The sequence below is a fragment of the Canis lupus genome, chromosome 16 (genome assembly GCF_003254725.2).
Source record: "Canis lupus dingo isolate Sandy chromosome 16, ASM325472v2, whole genome shotgun sequence".
NCBI lineage: Eukaryota > Metazoa > Chordata > Mammalia > Carnivora > Canidae > Canis > Canis lupus.
In genome coordinates, this window is record NC_064258.1 from 16,191,562 (window position 1) to 16,206,674 (window position 15,113).

Here is a 15,113-nt window from a genome sequence, read left to right on the forward strand (position 1 = left end):
CCTCTGGTGGCAGCAGCGCGCAACTGCGGCAGCGTGGGTGACGTGCGGAGTACTGCAGCGACCCCTGGCGTTAGTCCAAGAGACGTGCGAGGGCAAAGGAAGCCGACCAGGTGAGCCTTCCTAGGGCGCGCGCGCTGGACGCCCGCGGCTGGGTACCTGCGAGGACACTGGTTGGGCGGGGGGAATTGCACCCAACCATCTTAAGGTCTCGTATGCACGCGTGTAGGTTCGTGTATACTTTTTTGTGCCCAGTTACTTGATACCCCGTGTATCTGTTGTGTAAAATGTGTGCCGTTCGTGTGTGCGCACGCGTTACACGTGGGTAGGTCGGTGGTGGGGAGGTCCGCGCCTCCAGTGCAGGGCGGAGTCCTCACGGAGGCGTGAAATTGGTTTGGAGCAAACACATTACGGAAAGCAATTACCGGGGAGAGGTTCTGGGCCCGCGGGACCCGCAGCCAGGAGGCTGGGGAGGAAGCTCCCTGGCTTGCAAGAGTGTCTGTGGATGTCTAACCCCAGAAAGGACCTTCCTAACACTGCCTGCTAATGCGAGAACGTGTGAAGTTGGGCAGCGGCACCTCAGACTGACCACTCCACTGACCACTCCACTCCTTCCCTTACTGCTATCGTTCTTAAAAAGGCATCCCTGCAGAGGACCCAGTACTCTCAGCTGTGGTCAGAAATCCTTCTCCTTTTTTATCACCTTGGGAGAGGCAACCGCCTTCTGTGAGGTCTTGCCAGGTCCCTGCCCTTACTGCTCACCTTTCTCTCCATGCCATCAGCTCCTGCTCCCACGTGTCTTTTGCATTCACTTCATTGCACCCTGTATGTGAACTAGTGATTCGCACACTTGTTTTACAGACTGGATGGAAAATTCACCGACGGCAGAAACTGGTCTCACTCACAGCTGTAGATCTAGTAGTGCCTAAAGCCTGGGACTCAGGAGGCACAAAATGAATGACCACATGTAGGGGATTAAATAAAATGTCCGTCAAAATGCATAAACAACTCTCTCAGGAAAGTCATCCCCTCAGGAGTCAGGATTCTCTTAGAACACAGCCTTCAACATCTTGCACATGCCAATGATCCCATTTATATCCCCAGACCGGACCTTGTCTCTGAATTCCAGATTCATAGATCTAAGCGACGTTGTAACACTGCCTTTTTGAGATGTGTAATAGGCAGCTCCGACCTCATCTCTCCCAGAGTGACCACCCGATCCCTCCACCACCTGCCCCTTGCTCATCTTCCCCACCCTAATACCCAGCACCACCATCTGCCCAGTTGTTCAACCCAAACACCGAGATTCATACTGGATTATGCTTTCCTCCAGCCCCCACATCCAGCCCATCAACGTGTCTCCTCCAGTCTCCAAAGAGGGTCCCAAGCCTCACCCACTGCTTCCCTGTCTCCAGGGGATTCTAGACCTCGGCGGTAGCCCCTAATGGTCTTTGATTCTCCCTGGCCTCTCCCCTCTCCCCAGAGCCATTCTGAGAGCTTTTCAAACCTCCATCAGTTCAGGTCATCTCCCGGCTCTTCTCCGCTCCACGCACATGGTTGGGCCTCAGGTTAAATGTCACCCGGACTCCAGTAGCTCCAAGCACGCTGGCAATGGCCCAGTGAATTCCGCAGAGGGCTTAGCACTGCGGCGCCCTCCCGCCCCTTTGCTCTGGGTCCTTCTGCACTAGAAGGTACTCAGCTGGGGACCAGAGAGCCAGGCCCGTGCACGCCCGGCACCTGGACCACAGGGGCAGGCACATGGGCCCCGGGGCATTCTCCCAGGCCCTCCACCACCACCCCGCCCGGGACGAGACGGGCTCTCTGGGAGAGGCCCGCACAGCCGGGGCAGCTCGCACACGCGTGCGCACGAAGCCCACGGAAATCGCCGCCGAACCTTGACCCCTGACCTGTCTCCCTGACCCCACCCCCCACAGCTGAGGCGCCAGGCTTCTGCCTGGCGGTCCAGTCCTCCCGTCGCGCCCCACAGGGGAACCCCTGGGTCCACTCACCTCCGTCGCGCTACTCCGAGGCGTCTCCCCGCCCTCTTGGGCTTCGCCTGCCGGCCCCGCCCCCGCCGCCTGCGTCCTCCGCGGCCCCACCCCGTCGCCTCGGTTCCCGAAGTTGGCGGGAAAGTTGTGAACCCCAGCGCATGCGCACTCTGGGGCCCCAGGGCTCCTGTCAGGGGACCCTCGACGTCACGGATCACAGGGCACTCAATTGGCTGCCCTGGGTCAGCGGTAGGCCGCAGGCAGACGCCCCGATGGCCACCTGCGGGGTCTTTAAATCCTGGCCCCGCAAAGACCGTCAGGGGGGACTCTCTCCTTTCTTGTCTTACAGATGCGAGCAGCTTGAGCCCAGAGAGGGGAAGAGATTTAGTTCCACAATTTAATGGCAGAGCTGGGACACGCCCCCCCCCCCCTCCCCCTGGCATATAAATCCCAGCTCAGCTCCTGCTGCCACAAAGCTAAATCCAAGAGAGGCAGGAACCATGTGGGTGTCTGGTGTTCCCTGACCTACAGGACAGGCAGTAGCTGGAGTTGTTTGTTTTTTTCCCAGCCTGAATCTTCCACTCTCACTTGAACCTGATGGCCAACACCTGCACCCCACCTTCTGGCTGGCCGCCTTGCTCTTCACCTCACCTCCCTACCCCAAGGCTGCCTCTCCATCCTGTCCCACCGTCCACACTGCCTCATTCCCGAGCAGCTCTTGCCTACCCATCCTCTGGCCGGCATCCTGACACTGTCTCATCTGGTGGCCCTTGTGCCATGTCATGAACCAGCGGGGCAAGTCAGCCTGGGACCACTCCATAGCTAGTAGATGCCAAAGGAGGAAGATGACAATGACACAGCTGTCGCCATGGGGCAGATCCAGGGAGGGGCCATGAGTCTGCCCATCCTGAGCCCTCTGGGTGACCAGCTCAGAGGAGGGCCTGCTGGAGACAGCACCAAACAACACAGGCCTGAAGATTTTTAATGCTCATACAGGCTTTGGATGGGCTGAAGGGGTGCCTCAGGAGATGACCAAGAGGAGTGTGTCACTTGCCATGAGTCCCAGCTGTTTCGCCATTAGACATCACCTGGCTGCATGGTCCACCTGCCTCTCTCCCTGGTGGGAATGGCAGCACCCACATCTGCCTGTGGAGTTGGACCTCCTGCTGACAGGACCACCTTGATGCAAACAATTTTGACACAGTCCTGGGTTTGTGGTGCTGTGAGAAGCAGACTGGAGCCCCCTGGGGCATCTGCTTTCAGGTCTCTCAAGAGGCAGTGGACACCTGGAAAGAGGTGTGGATTCAGAGAGGTCCCATGGTCCAGGAGGCTGGCTGGCTGGTTCTGGCCAAAGCCCTGCCCCCAACCCTTCTCTTGCCTCCTACTCATCCCTCTAAATGGTTGGGGCTGCCCATAGAGCCCAGGACTCACCTAGTAGAGCACGTCCTCAAAATCCAGCTGCAGGTAGCGGAGCAGGCGGGGTGGCAGGGGAAGGCGGGGCAGGGCGTGGGGCAGGCAGGCTGCCAGGTGAGCACGGAGTGCACAGCGGCTCAGATGCTGCAGTGATCTGGGCTGTCTCACCAAGGCGAAGAGGGAGGAATAGAAACGGTGGTGCTTCTGGAGACAGAATAAGGGACTCAGCAGGGCAGCCTTGGACAAATGGCACCCTCTCCTCCTAAAGCGGGGAGGCTGGTGTCCAGCAGGTGTCTATAGGCGCCTCTAGAAGTGGTGTTTGGGGGTGTTCATTCTGTGTGTTTTCTTCTGGAACATGAGCGGGTCTCTGGGTAGTTTCTCTGGGGCAGGGTAGGGGAACTGACAGAGCTTCCCTGTTGGTGGTGGGAGTCCCTTGGGGCCAGGCTGAGTGAGTGTGTGTTCAGGGTCTCTGAATTCCTGACCACAGATTCCTGTGGTCAGGAATCTGACCTGCAGAGTTTCAAGAGGCACCAGGGCCATGGCCTCCTCAGGAAGCTGCATGATACTGTAGGTGTTCATCAGGACCTCGATAGTCCTCGGAGATGTGCACCAGCGCTCCAGTACCTGGAGAAGGCAGAGAGGTGTCAGTGTTTCTGGGGTTACCACCCACTGCAGGTGCTTAGCCAGTCCACACAAGGTGACCAGACATTGACAGAACAGCTGCCGTGCAGTGAATTGTGTCCCCTCTGCAAAAATACATTGAAGTTCTAATCCCCAGTACATATAAATATGACCTATTTAGAAATAGGATCTTTGCCGTTGTGATCAAGTTAAAATGAGGTCATTAGGGCGGGGATTCAGAGAGAAGGGATGAGGCCAGCAGAGGCCTGATGAAAGAGTGGTGGTGGGATCAAGGTGGAGCCAGACTCATTCTTTCATTTCATCATTTAGTAAATGTTTACTGAGGGCCACTATGGGCCAAACACCAGGGACCCAGCAATGGAGATGATAGGTCTTTGTCAGCTGGGAACTTCTATTTCAGTGGGAAAAAACAATCAACACATAAATAACCACTTACAGATAAGCTGTTACAATGAAAAATAAGTAGATTTGGGGACTTCAGTGTCAGGGAGGGTACTGTCCTAGATGAGTGGTCAAGGAAAGCCTCTCTGAGGAGATGACCTGGTGCAGTGTAGGGTGAGCCATGCTGGGAGAGCAGCCCATGCCAGAGACTGTCCACGTGGAAAGAAAGACAGCCACACCCGGCCTGGACACACACAGTTGCCATCATACTCACCCGAGTCTGCATGTACTAGCTAGAAGCAGATTTGTGCTTATCCATTCCATCTCTTACTGTGTCTCAAGCTATAGGCAGTAGCCACAAACCCTTTGTAAAATCTGAAAACAGCTAAGTACTATCTCTCCGGCAGCATTCCTATACATGACACTCCTCTCCCCGCACACACACTTGCATGCAACATTAGGGGCTTTAAAACCACTGCCTACAAGGAGACCCCCCTACCTGGCAGGCTAGGGTGCTGCATGCACTGGGTGCTGCTGAGTAGTGGGAGCAGGGGCCCCTGGAGAAAGTATCTCACACACCTGGAGCCCTCTGCCTCTTGACCTGCATCTCAGCAGTGCTCACTAGAGCTGCCCCATCCCGTCTGCCCAGAGTGGGTCTCTGACTTACTCCTCCTCCTTAGATCTAGGAAAGAACAGGCTGGTCCCATCTGATTGTCCTGCTCTTCCCTGCTACCCCTGTCTGCCGTTCAGGCGGGGGTCTCTCTGTGCCTTCTAGGCCATGCTGATTCCTGCCACGGCTCTCTGCCTGAAATACCTGTGCCTTCCTCCTCCATCTCCAAGCCCTGCCCATCCCCAGTCCTAGCCCCTCCAGGAAGTCCCCTGAGGCTGTTCAACCTGCATCTCTCTCTCCTTACATTGGCATAATGCCCAGCAGCCTTCCCACACATTATTTAACCAAGAAAACCAGGAGCTAACAGGTGTTGAGCACTAACTCCACGTTAGGCCCTGTCTAATGGGCTTTATACATATGAGCTCAGTTCTCATACTAACCCTATGAAGCAGGCACACTCTTCGGTCCCTGTTTTATGGATGAGAAAACTGAGGCCCAGAGAAATTAAGCAACTTGCCAAGGGTCACATGGGTAGGGTGCCAGGTTCCAGAGCCTGCACTCTTGGTCAGCCACTTACATCAGAGTTTGTTGGGAGAACTGAAGGCATCCATGAAGCAGCTGACACACCATAGAATACTGTCGGGTGGTGCTCAGGGCTGTGCTTGTTCCTACTGTTACCCACGGGGCTCCTAGAGCTTTTTATCACTAGGTAGAGACTGGTAGGCCTGAGACTGTATTACATGCAAGGAACATGCATTCAAAGAGTTCCAGTGACTTGCCTATTAGTCACAGGAACAAGCATCAAAGCCAGACCCTCACTCCAGGTTTCCTGAGCACCCAGTGGCTCCTGGAGAGCTGGCTGAGGCTGGCAGTGATCATAGATGACTCCTTGCAGGGACATAGGCACCTCAGCCAAGTGTGGAGCAGTTGCAGATTGTAGGAGATGGAGGTAGACTCCTTCCTGAACTTTTCAATCACCTGGGATACGGCACTCAAATGAAGGGAGGAATGGGGCACTTGGTTGTGCCAGCCCCTTTGGTCCCTAAGGCAGGGCAGATCAGGGCTGGGGGAATGGGTAACCAGGTCTCAGGAAATCTGTCTGCTGCTCCGCCTCCTCCTCCCACCCCTCCCTGAAGGGGAAATCATTAGCTGTCAGAGCCACCGTCAGATTACAGGGGGATTGCTTGTCTCCTAATTATCTGGTGTTAATAGGAGATTAATTAGTGTTAATTGTTGATTTTCTTGTATTTTCCCAAAGGGGAGACCAATCTGCCGAACTCTCGGGCTGTTTAATTATTTGGTCTTGCTTAGGAATCTAGATAGATGCTTCTAGGTTTGTGAGTGAAGGGGAAAGGCAGGAGAGGAGTGTCCAGGAGCTGGTAGGGCTGGACAGTTCAAGCCCGAAATGGGGTAGGGGGCCTGCTCACAGCCTGCTACCCTGTATCCATTCTGACCCAGCTCCTCAGAGAACAGGGGTCCCCACCCCAGTCCCAGAATCCTCTGTGACAGTATATGGCCCCCTCTAGATACAAGGAGGTATGAGACAGGGCCCCCTGCCAGGGCCTAAGTAGCACAGATCTCCAGGTTGAACCTACTGGGGAGTATTTTATGTTAACAAAATAAGATACAGGCAGGAAATTGACAGTGAAAGGTTTTCTCTCTGGTGCCAGGATAGCAGCTGCTGGTCTGGGTGATGCATGTCCTGCTAAGCTCCCCAAAACAAGGACCATATCTGTCTGCAAAAGTTCAGGAGGGTTTGAACCTCATGACCCAGGCTCATGGCTCTGCTCTGGAAGCCTCTCCCATGCACAGAGTGTCTCACTGAACAGATCCCACTGCCAGGCTGAGCTGCCTGCACGCTTCTTTCATCAGCTCGCTCGCCTAATGAAGAAACAATTCTCTGATGCCCACCCACATCAGTCCTGGCTCCTGTCTTTTCAGATGCATGATAATCTGACCTCCTGCCCTCCGTCCACCTTCATCACACATGTGCACACACACGTAAACATGTATGCAAATGTGTCTATATGCACGTATGCACTCAGCCCACCATCACACATGTGTGCATGCACACTCGCATGTATATGCATGTATGCACCCACGTGTATATGCATGTGTGCCCTCAGTCCATCATCATCACACGTGCACACACGTGTGTGAACATTCGCATGTATATGTATGTATGCACCCACATGTATATTCGGGTGTGAGCACATGTATGCACACACACACACACACACACACACACACACACACACCTCCTGCTGGTTTATATCCTTGCCTTTGCCCCCTGTTGGGCTTTGCTTACTGGATGAATGCAAGATGAAGAACTGGCTCGTGCTCAAGTGTTAGAGGCTGCATCTAGAGCAAGTGGGAACAGGTCTGAGTCTCCCCATTCCCTCACCTTCACGGCCCTCCCTCCAGCCCCAGCCCCCTACCTTGGGGAGGGCCCCAGGCCAGACGCGGACAGCACCATGGTTGAGCAGGGCTCGCACTGTGTGCTCTGGGCTCTGGGCCAGGGCCGCAGGTGGGCCCTGCAGAGCACAGTGAAGGGCTGTGTGGCCCCCATAGTCCATGGTGTTGGCGCTGACGCCGCAGGACAGGAGCAGCTCCACGACGGCTGCGTGGCCGCGGCGACAGGCCAGGTGCAGGGGCCGCCGCTTATCCTGGTCAGCAGCATCGGCATCGGCTCCGGCCGAGAGCAACAGATGGCACAGCTGGACGCAGCGAGCGGTGGTGGCCTCAGCATCGGTGGGGGACGTGCAGCGGATGTCACAGGCGGCCAGCAGTGGGGTCCAGCCTTCGGCATTGCGGGCATTAGGGCAGGCCCCCCGTCTCAGAAGCAGGCCTGCCAGCTCCACGTGGCCCAGCCGGGCAGCCACATGCAAAGGGGTCTCCTCCTCCTCCTCAGACCGACCATCCACTTTCGCCCCAAACCTCAGGAGCAGTTCTGCGCACCTGGTGAGGGCGAGATGGTGGAGGAGGAGGGAAATAGGGCCCTGCACTCCTACTGGTCCAAGCAGAGCAAACCTGGGGGACTTCTTTGATGGCCTCTGCTTCTGTCTGCCCCTCCCCTTCTATCCTGTGGGTCACTAGTCGTCCCAGCTGGGCCCTGCAGGGTCAGCTTGCCTTTTTTTCCAGCCACATACTATCTGCAGGAGTCATGCACTAACTCTTCATGGGCATAAAAGTTACATGCATCCCTCATGCAGTTAAAACAGGCGCCTTTCCAAGGGCTTGGCATGAATTGGCTTCTTTCATCCCAGGTTCCCAGGGGAAACTGAGCCCTGAGGATGTGAAGACCTGGCCCACGTTCACACAGCTAGTAAGGGGAGGGGCTGGCATTCTGGCCCAGGGGGCAGCAGGGCAGATGTAGTGCTGTGCATGCTGGGGCTGGTGGAGGAAGGGGGACATGGGGCCTGGCAGGGGGTGCGGATGGGGCATGAGAGAAAGAATAACAAAACCAAAATTGGCCAGCCAGATTTGCTCTAAGACAGCCTTCACAGAAGGTTGTGTGTGCCTATAATAATGTGTACACTGGGGGTACCTGGGGGGCTATCAGTTAATTATCTGCTTGGGCTCAGGTCATGATCTCAGGGTCCTAGGATAAGCCCTGCATCAGGCACCCTGCTCAGTGGGGGAGTCTGCTTCTCTTTCTCCCTCTGCTCCCACCCCAGCCTATGTGCTTGTTCTCTCTCTCTCTCTCAAATAAATAAATAAAATCTTAAGAAAAAAGGAATGTGTACACTGAAATTCAAGGCTAAGGGAACTTAGCCTCTTGGAGCTAGTGTGTTCATCCATAGAATGGGGATAATAGCTAATACCTAGACCTAATGAAGTTGTGAGCAACACATGAGACATTGCCTGGAAAGGTCATGATAGCAGCATCTGGCAGGGGAGTGGGTGGTAATGGACCATGGGAGCCCATTTGTATTATCCTTCCCCCCCTTTCTATATATTTAAATTCTCCTTAATAATTTTGGGGCACTTGGTGGACTCAGTCGGTTAAGCATCTGCCTTCAGCTCAGGTCATGATCCCAGAGTCCTGGGATCGAGCCCCATGTCAGGCTCCCTGCTCAGCAGGAAGTCTGCTTCTCCCTCTCCCTCTGCACCTCCCCTTGGTTGTGCTTTCACTCACTCTCTCTGTCTCTTTCAAATAAATTGATAAAATCTTAGAATTTAAGATTCTTAATATTTAAAAAAAATACTTTTGTTTACTCAGGAAAGGAAAGAATGATTCTCACTGGGTGAGGTCTCCATGAGGCCAGAACTAAAAACTGTGGTATTATAGAGCTGTGTTGTCAAATACATTAGCCACCATCCACACACAACTATTGAGCACTTGTATTATGACTATGCCTCATTGAGACATGCTGTGAGTGTAAAATACACATCAATTTTGAAGATTTGGTACAAAAAGACAATGTACAATATCTCATTAGTTCTTTATATTGATTACATGCGGAAGTCACAACATTTTGGATATACTATGTTAAATATATTATTAAAATTAATTGCACCCATTTCACAGATATTTGTACACCCATGTTCAGAGCAGCAGTATTCACAATCACCTAAATGTAAAAGCAATTGAAGTGTTCATCAGCAGGGTGAATAGATAAAATGTAGCATCTACATACAATGGGATCTTATTCAGCCTGAATAAGGGAGAACATCCTGACACCTGCTCCAACATGGATGAACCCTGAGGACATCGTGCTGCGTGAAAGAAGCCATCACAGAAGGACAGATGTCCTGTGATTCCACTCATATGGGGTACTTATAATAGTCAAATTCTAGAAACCAGAAGAATGGTGGCTGTCACAGGCTGGAGGAAGAGAGGAATGAGAAAACTATTGTTCAGTAGGGACAGAATTTCAGTTTTTTAAAAATTTTCTTTAAATATTTTATTTATTTATTCATGAGAGACACAGAGAGAGAGGCAGAGGGAGAAGCAGGCTCCAGGCAGGGAGTCCGATGCAGGACTCTATCCCAGGACCCCGGGATCACTCTGTAAGCCGAAGGCAGACGCTTAACTGCTGAGCCACCCAGGTGTCCCCAGAATTTCAGTTTTAGAAGATTAAAAATGTTCATGAGAAGGATAGTGGTGATGAGTGCCTAACAACATAAACCCACTTAGTGCCACTAAACTGTGCACTTAGAAATGGTCAAGATAGTAACTTTTATGTTCTATGTATTTTAGCACAATTTTAAAAATTAATTTCATATATTTTTTCTGTATTTTTAAAAGATTTTATATTTATATTTAAGTAATCTCTACACCAATGTGGGGATCAAACTCACAACCCCAAGATCAATGGTCACGTGCTCTACTAGACTGAAACAGTCAGATACCCCGCTCTTCTTCTTCTTCTTCTTCTTCTTCTTCTTCTTCTTCTTCTTCTTCTTCTTCTTCTTCTTTTTTTTATAATGATACTAGGAAATTTTAAATTACATATGTGGCTCACATAGTATTTCTATTGGGATACACTGGTGTAGAATACATCTTCGACCTTAATAAGTCAATGGAGTCTGCTGAGAGATGATGAGGTTAACAGGAGGGAGAAGGTTCATGAAAGGAATAAAAATTTGGCACCATTCAGAAGCAAGATGTGAAATTTGTTGGGTGTACAGTCAGTAGAGAAAGGGCCTCTACCGTATGTACAAGGCTCCCTTTGCCAGGATTCTACGCTCATCAAAAAATTGAGTGAGGACTCATCCCCCACGGTTCCCTACACATAGGGCATAATTATTTGGGTCATAGTAAAGGAATTTCTCCTACACTAAATAATATATTGAAACATGCATTTATCTATCAGTTTCTTGTAAGTTTAGCTAGTGGAACTGGGTCTCTTGGCCCATTTCTCAGAAGGATCCCTGCCAATAGGGAAATGCCAGACCTGCCCACAGGGATCAATGCATGCCCTAACTGGGGGCTGCTCTCCTTTACAGACTATCTGGATCACTCTTTTTTTTTTTTTTTTAAATCTTTTTTTTTTAATTTTTATTTATTTATGATAGCCACACACACAGAGAGAGAGAGAGAGGCAGAGACACAGGCAGAGGGAGAAGCAGGCTCCATGCACCGGGAGCCCGATGTGGGATTCGATCCCGGGTCTCCAGGATCGCGCCCTGGGCCAAAGGCAGGCGCCAAACCACTGCGCCACCCAGGGATCCCTGGATCACTCTTGAATAGTCAGCTCCTTGAGGATAGGATCATGCCTCAGTTACTACTGTGCTTATCACAGGGCCTGGAGCATAGGATAAAGCTAAGAAAAATTAAGACTTTATAGTGTACCATCTCCCCCATAATGGATCCAGACAACTTCCCCAACACAGGCTATATGGCCGAGTCCCTGCACCGGTCCTCTCACACCCCTGGGGAAGCAGAAACTGCCCCATGTACAAGCCATTCCAAAGATCTAGGGCCAATGGTAGGGTGGTTTGGGGACTAATCACATCCTGACTTCCCACCCAAGCCCTGGCTCCTCCATCCCAGTCCACCAAGCATTCTGACCCCTAACATGCTCCCTCACCCTCCCTGAGGTCATCATCTCTTTCTCCCCTAAGAGTAGAAAGGGGGCTGGGCTGAGGGGTCACTCACTCAAGGGTGCTGGCCCCCTGGCAGAGGTGCAAGGGGAGTTTTCCGTCCTGGTCGGGGATGTTGGGGTCGGCCCCGGCCACCAGCAGCACGTGGACGCAGGCCGCATGGCCCGCAGCACAGGCTTCGTGCAGGGCGGTGCGGCCCCCAGGGGCACTGTCAGGCCTTGCCCGCCGCCTCAGCAGCAGCTGCAGGACTTCCGTGTGGCCCCGGCTAGCTGCCACGTGCAGTGGGGTGGTCAGCTCCTCCTCGTACGTCAGAGACCAGAGTCCTAGGGAGAGAGGGGATGTGGGCCTCAGACCCTGGCGGGAGGTGCAGAACACCCAGGCGACCGAGGAGGTGGGCAGAGGCTGGGAAGAGGGAGCCCAGAGCTCCGTCCCTGGCCTCCCCAATCCCACTCAGACCCCCACCCAGCCCTAGGCCCCCCGACCCGTACTCAGAGCACGGATGTTGAAGCGGAAATCCCTCCATCGCTCTGGGTCGCTGGTATCAAAGATGGAATCCGGAGCCAGGCCGGTGCTGGAGTCCGTGAGGATGCGGGAGACAGAGCCCACGTCCCCGGCCAACAAGGCCTGCCAGAAGGCCAGGGCAGGTCCCGAGGCTGTCCGGGTGACGATGGGTCCCGGGCCAGACTCTGGATGCTCTGCAGACCCTCTGTTGGGCTTCTCCACCAGCCTGGCACAGAGGGCGTGTCTGTCACTGGAGGGTTCTCCCTGCCCCCTGCACTCTTCTGGGGACCAGCTCATGAGGACAGAGTATGAGCATGTGGGGAGAGCAGCGGGGAAAGGAGCGGCAGGAGGTCAGAGGCAGAGAGAGGGAGAGGAGGAGGGAAACGGGGACAGACGGAGAGGGTCTCTGTGTCCCTGAGCCGAGCCTGACCCAGCCACGCAGTTCAGCAGAAGCTATTCTGGGCTCCGCATGACTTCACTCCTGGGCCAAGGCTTAGGCAAGCCTCTGGGTAGGGGAGAAGTAGCCAGGGGCTTCTCCTTTCCTCAAGCACTTGGTATCTCTGTGCCTGATAGGGTCAGCCCAGGCCCCTGGCTCCTAGCCCTCCACCCCCTCCCCAGTCCCTCACCCCTCTCGTGGCTGCTCCAGCGAGGCTCGGCGGCCCGGGACTCCAGCAGCAGGTCAGCCGTGCTGTGCGGGGGAAAGAGCTCCTGCAACCTCGCCAGGTCTCCCGTGTACAGGGCATTCTGCAGGGCCATGTCACGGCACAGTAGTGGCGACCGCCGAGCCGGCTCCTGGGCTGGGCAGGCCTGGGCCCCCCAGACCCGGCAGGAGGGGGCCGAAGGAAGGTACCCCAGATGGCGTCCCCAGCAGGGAGGGGAGCTCCTTCTCCCATGCATAGCCAGTTTCTGGGAGAGAGGGAGCCAAAGAAGCAGGACTCAGGGTGTGCCACTAGCCGACTGGCCAGGCAGGGACTGGGCGGGAGCCAGGCAGAGGCCTTGTGTGGGAGGGGCAGGGGGCACACACAGGCCACACCATAAATAGTCCCGGCTGTCCTAGCTGTCAGTCCCAGGAAAGGAGACCTCAGCTGGAGTAGGCGATAGGGAGGAGCCAGAGAATAGAGTAAGGATGGAGCCCTCCAACCCTGCCCGAGTTCACCCTGGAGCTGATGGCTCTCAAGATTGAAAGGGATCCCCCAGGTCATGGTAACCAACCTGCAATGCTCAGATAAAGGAACATGGAGCCCCTGTGGGAAGTGATTTGCCCAACATGTGACAACTTGTTGCAGATCTGGCACTAGAGTAGGGGTGGGGGTGGGGCTGGAGGTGGAGTTGGGGACTTTCGAGCTGCCAGTTCATCCTCTTTGTTGTCTATCACATGCTCCACCCAGCGAGCCTCCAGTGGCCTGGGCTCTGACCCCAGAGGGAGGGCCTGGGGGTGTCATGCAGTTTTTGCCACCTTCCCAAATGTCACTGGTTAGCCCTGCAACTTCCCCCTCCCAAACCCAAGGAAAGGGTTCACATGGTGACAAATAGCAGAGAATGTCCCATTCCATGAGGCATTCCTTCCAGGTGTTCTCTAGAAGATGGGCTTCTGCCTGGGGGATAGAGGGCCCAGCCCACAGGCAGCAATAGAAGCACCCAGTGCCCACTCTGGGTGGTGACATCCCCATGCCCACCGTGGGTGCCAACCCCCCATGCCCACCTTAGGTGCTGCTCCCCCCTAGGTGCCTCTCCTCCCATCTCCCATCTCTCCCTGCCAAATTTAGAGGGGTCTCAGTTGGGAAATGAGAAGGAGGAAATGGTTCTGCCCATTCAGGCGCATTAGGATAAGGAGACTACTTTCTTTTTTTTTTTTAGATTTATTTATTAATTTATTGATTTATTGATTTATGATGGACACAGAGAGAGAGACACACACACACAGGCAGAGGGAGAAGCAGGCTCCACGCCGGGAGCCCGACATGGGACTTGATCCCGGGACCCCAGGATCATGCCCCGGGCCAAAGACAGGTGCCAAACCGCCAAGCCACCCAGGGATCCCCAAGGAGACTACTTTCATTTGGGGAGATAAACAGGAAAATAGAGAGACAGAGAACTTAAAACCCAACCCTCTAGGCAGCCCGCAGGGACTCTGTCTCTCATTGGCCTCTGTGACCTGCAGAACACACCTTGACTTTATTCACACACTCTTTACACGGATGCTTCTGAGAGAACCCTGGGGCTCTCAGCCCTCAGTGGCATGACTGTCCCTTGCTCCCCAAGGTCTCCTTCGGCACCCCCAGCCCTTCCCTCCTCAGCAAAGGGGACACACAGACGAACTTCCACTCAGGGGCAGTAGGCTGTGTCCCATCTGCCCCCTGAGGAACAGGCTCTGGGTCAGAGGAAGGAGAGCAGAGCCTGGGCAGGCAAGGTGGGGGACAGGGGGTGTTTCAGCAAGATGTGGAGACCACTCAGAGAAGGCAGGTCCTCTGCCAAGGGCCCTTGTTCTGGCCACCCACCACACTCTAGAACCTTCCTCTACCTCACCCCGCTGCTCCCAAAGAGTCCTCACCCCCCACCCCGACACACTTCTGTAAGAATAACCAAACCCTAGAATACCAGGGACCTCAAAGAGTGGCTGGTCCAACTCCCCTTGCTATACGGGTAAGGAAACTGAGGCCCGGAGACAGGAATGGTCTGTGCCAGGTCACACAGGGGGATAGTACCAAGGTGGGGCTTTTGCCAGGGTTTGCTGACTTCCAAACTTGCTTTTTCCTTTTTCCAGACTACTGTAGACCTTCCTTCTCCCTTCTCTTTTTCCTGCTCTCCTCCTTTTCTTATTTTTCTCTCTTAAAAATCCCAAGGAGGAAGAGAGTTGGGGAGCCGGAACGGGAGACGACCGGGGATGAAGGCACAGGTGGGGTCAGGGGACACAGATCAGCGGGCCCCAGGGAGAAGGCTGTGAGTGGGTGAAGATGGGTGGGAGAGGGAGGCTGGGCACCAGCAGGGGGCACAGAGCAGGGGTGGAAAGCACGGAGATGCACAGAGAGAGC

General features: G+C 54.2%; 1 protein-coding gene across 3 annotated transcripts; it reads right to left on the minus strand.

The window, feature by feature from the left end:
* Nucleotides 1-2,950: 2,950 nt before the first annotated feature.
* On the minus strand, nucleotides 2,951-14,977 carry ASB10 (ankyrin repeat and SOCS box containing 10). 3 transcript variants are annotated; one of them, XM_025452689.3, is made up of 6 exons: nucleotides 12,708-14,977; nucleotides 11,636-11,903; nucleotides 7,470-7,989; nucleotides 3,909-4,022; nucleotides 3,417-3,602; nucleotides 2,951-3,271 (listed from the first exon to the last, which is right to left on the minus strand). In XM_025452689.3, the coding sequence occupies exons 1-5, from the start codon at nucleotides 12,976-12,978 to the stop codon at nucleotides 3,417-3,419; spliced, it is 1,359 nt and encodes a 452-aa protein (XP_025308474.3). In that variant the 5' UTR covers nucleotides 12,979-14,977; the 3' UTR covers nucleotides 2,951-3,271. The 3 variants fall into 3 exon arrangements, 2 of the variants coding, with proteins under 2 accessions (XP_025308474.3, XP_025308467.1); XM_025452682.3 differs by lacking the exon at nucleotides 12,708-14,977 and adding an exon at nucleotides 12,069-12,661; XR_003139340.3 differs by lacking the exons at nucleotides 2,951-3,271; nucleotides 12,708-14,977 and adding an exon at nucleotides 12,069-12,664 and having other exon boundaries at nucleotides 3,568-3,602; nucleotides 3,909-7,392.
* Nucleotides 14,978-15,113: the final 136 nt, after the last annotated feature.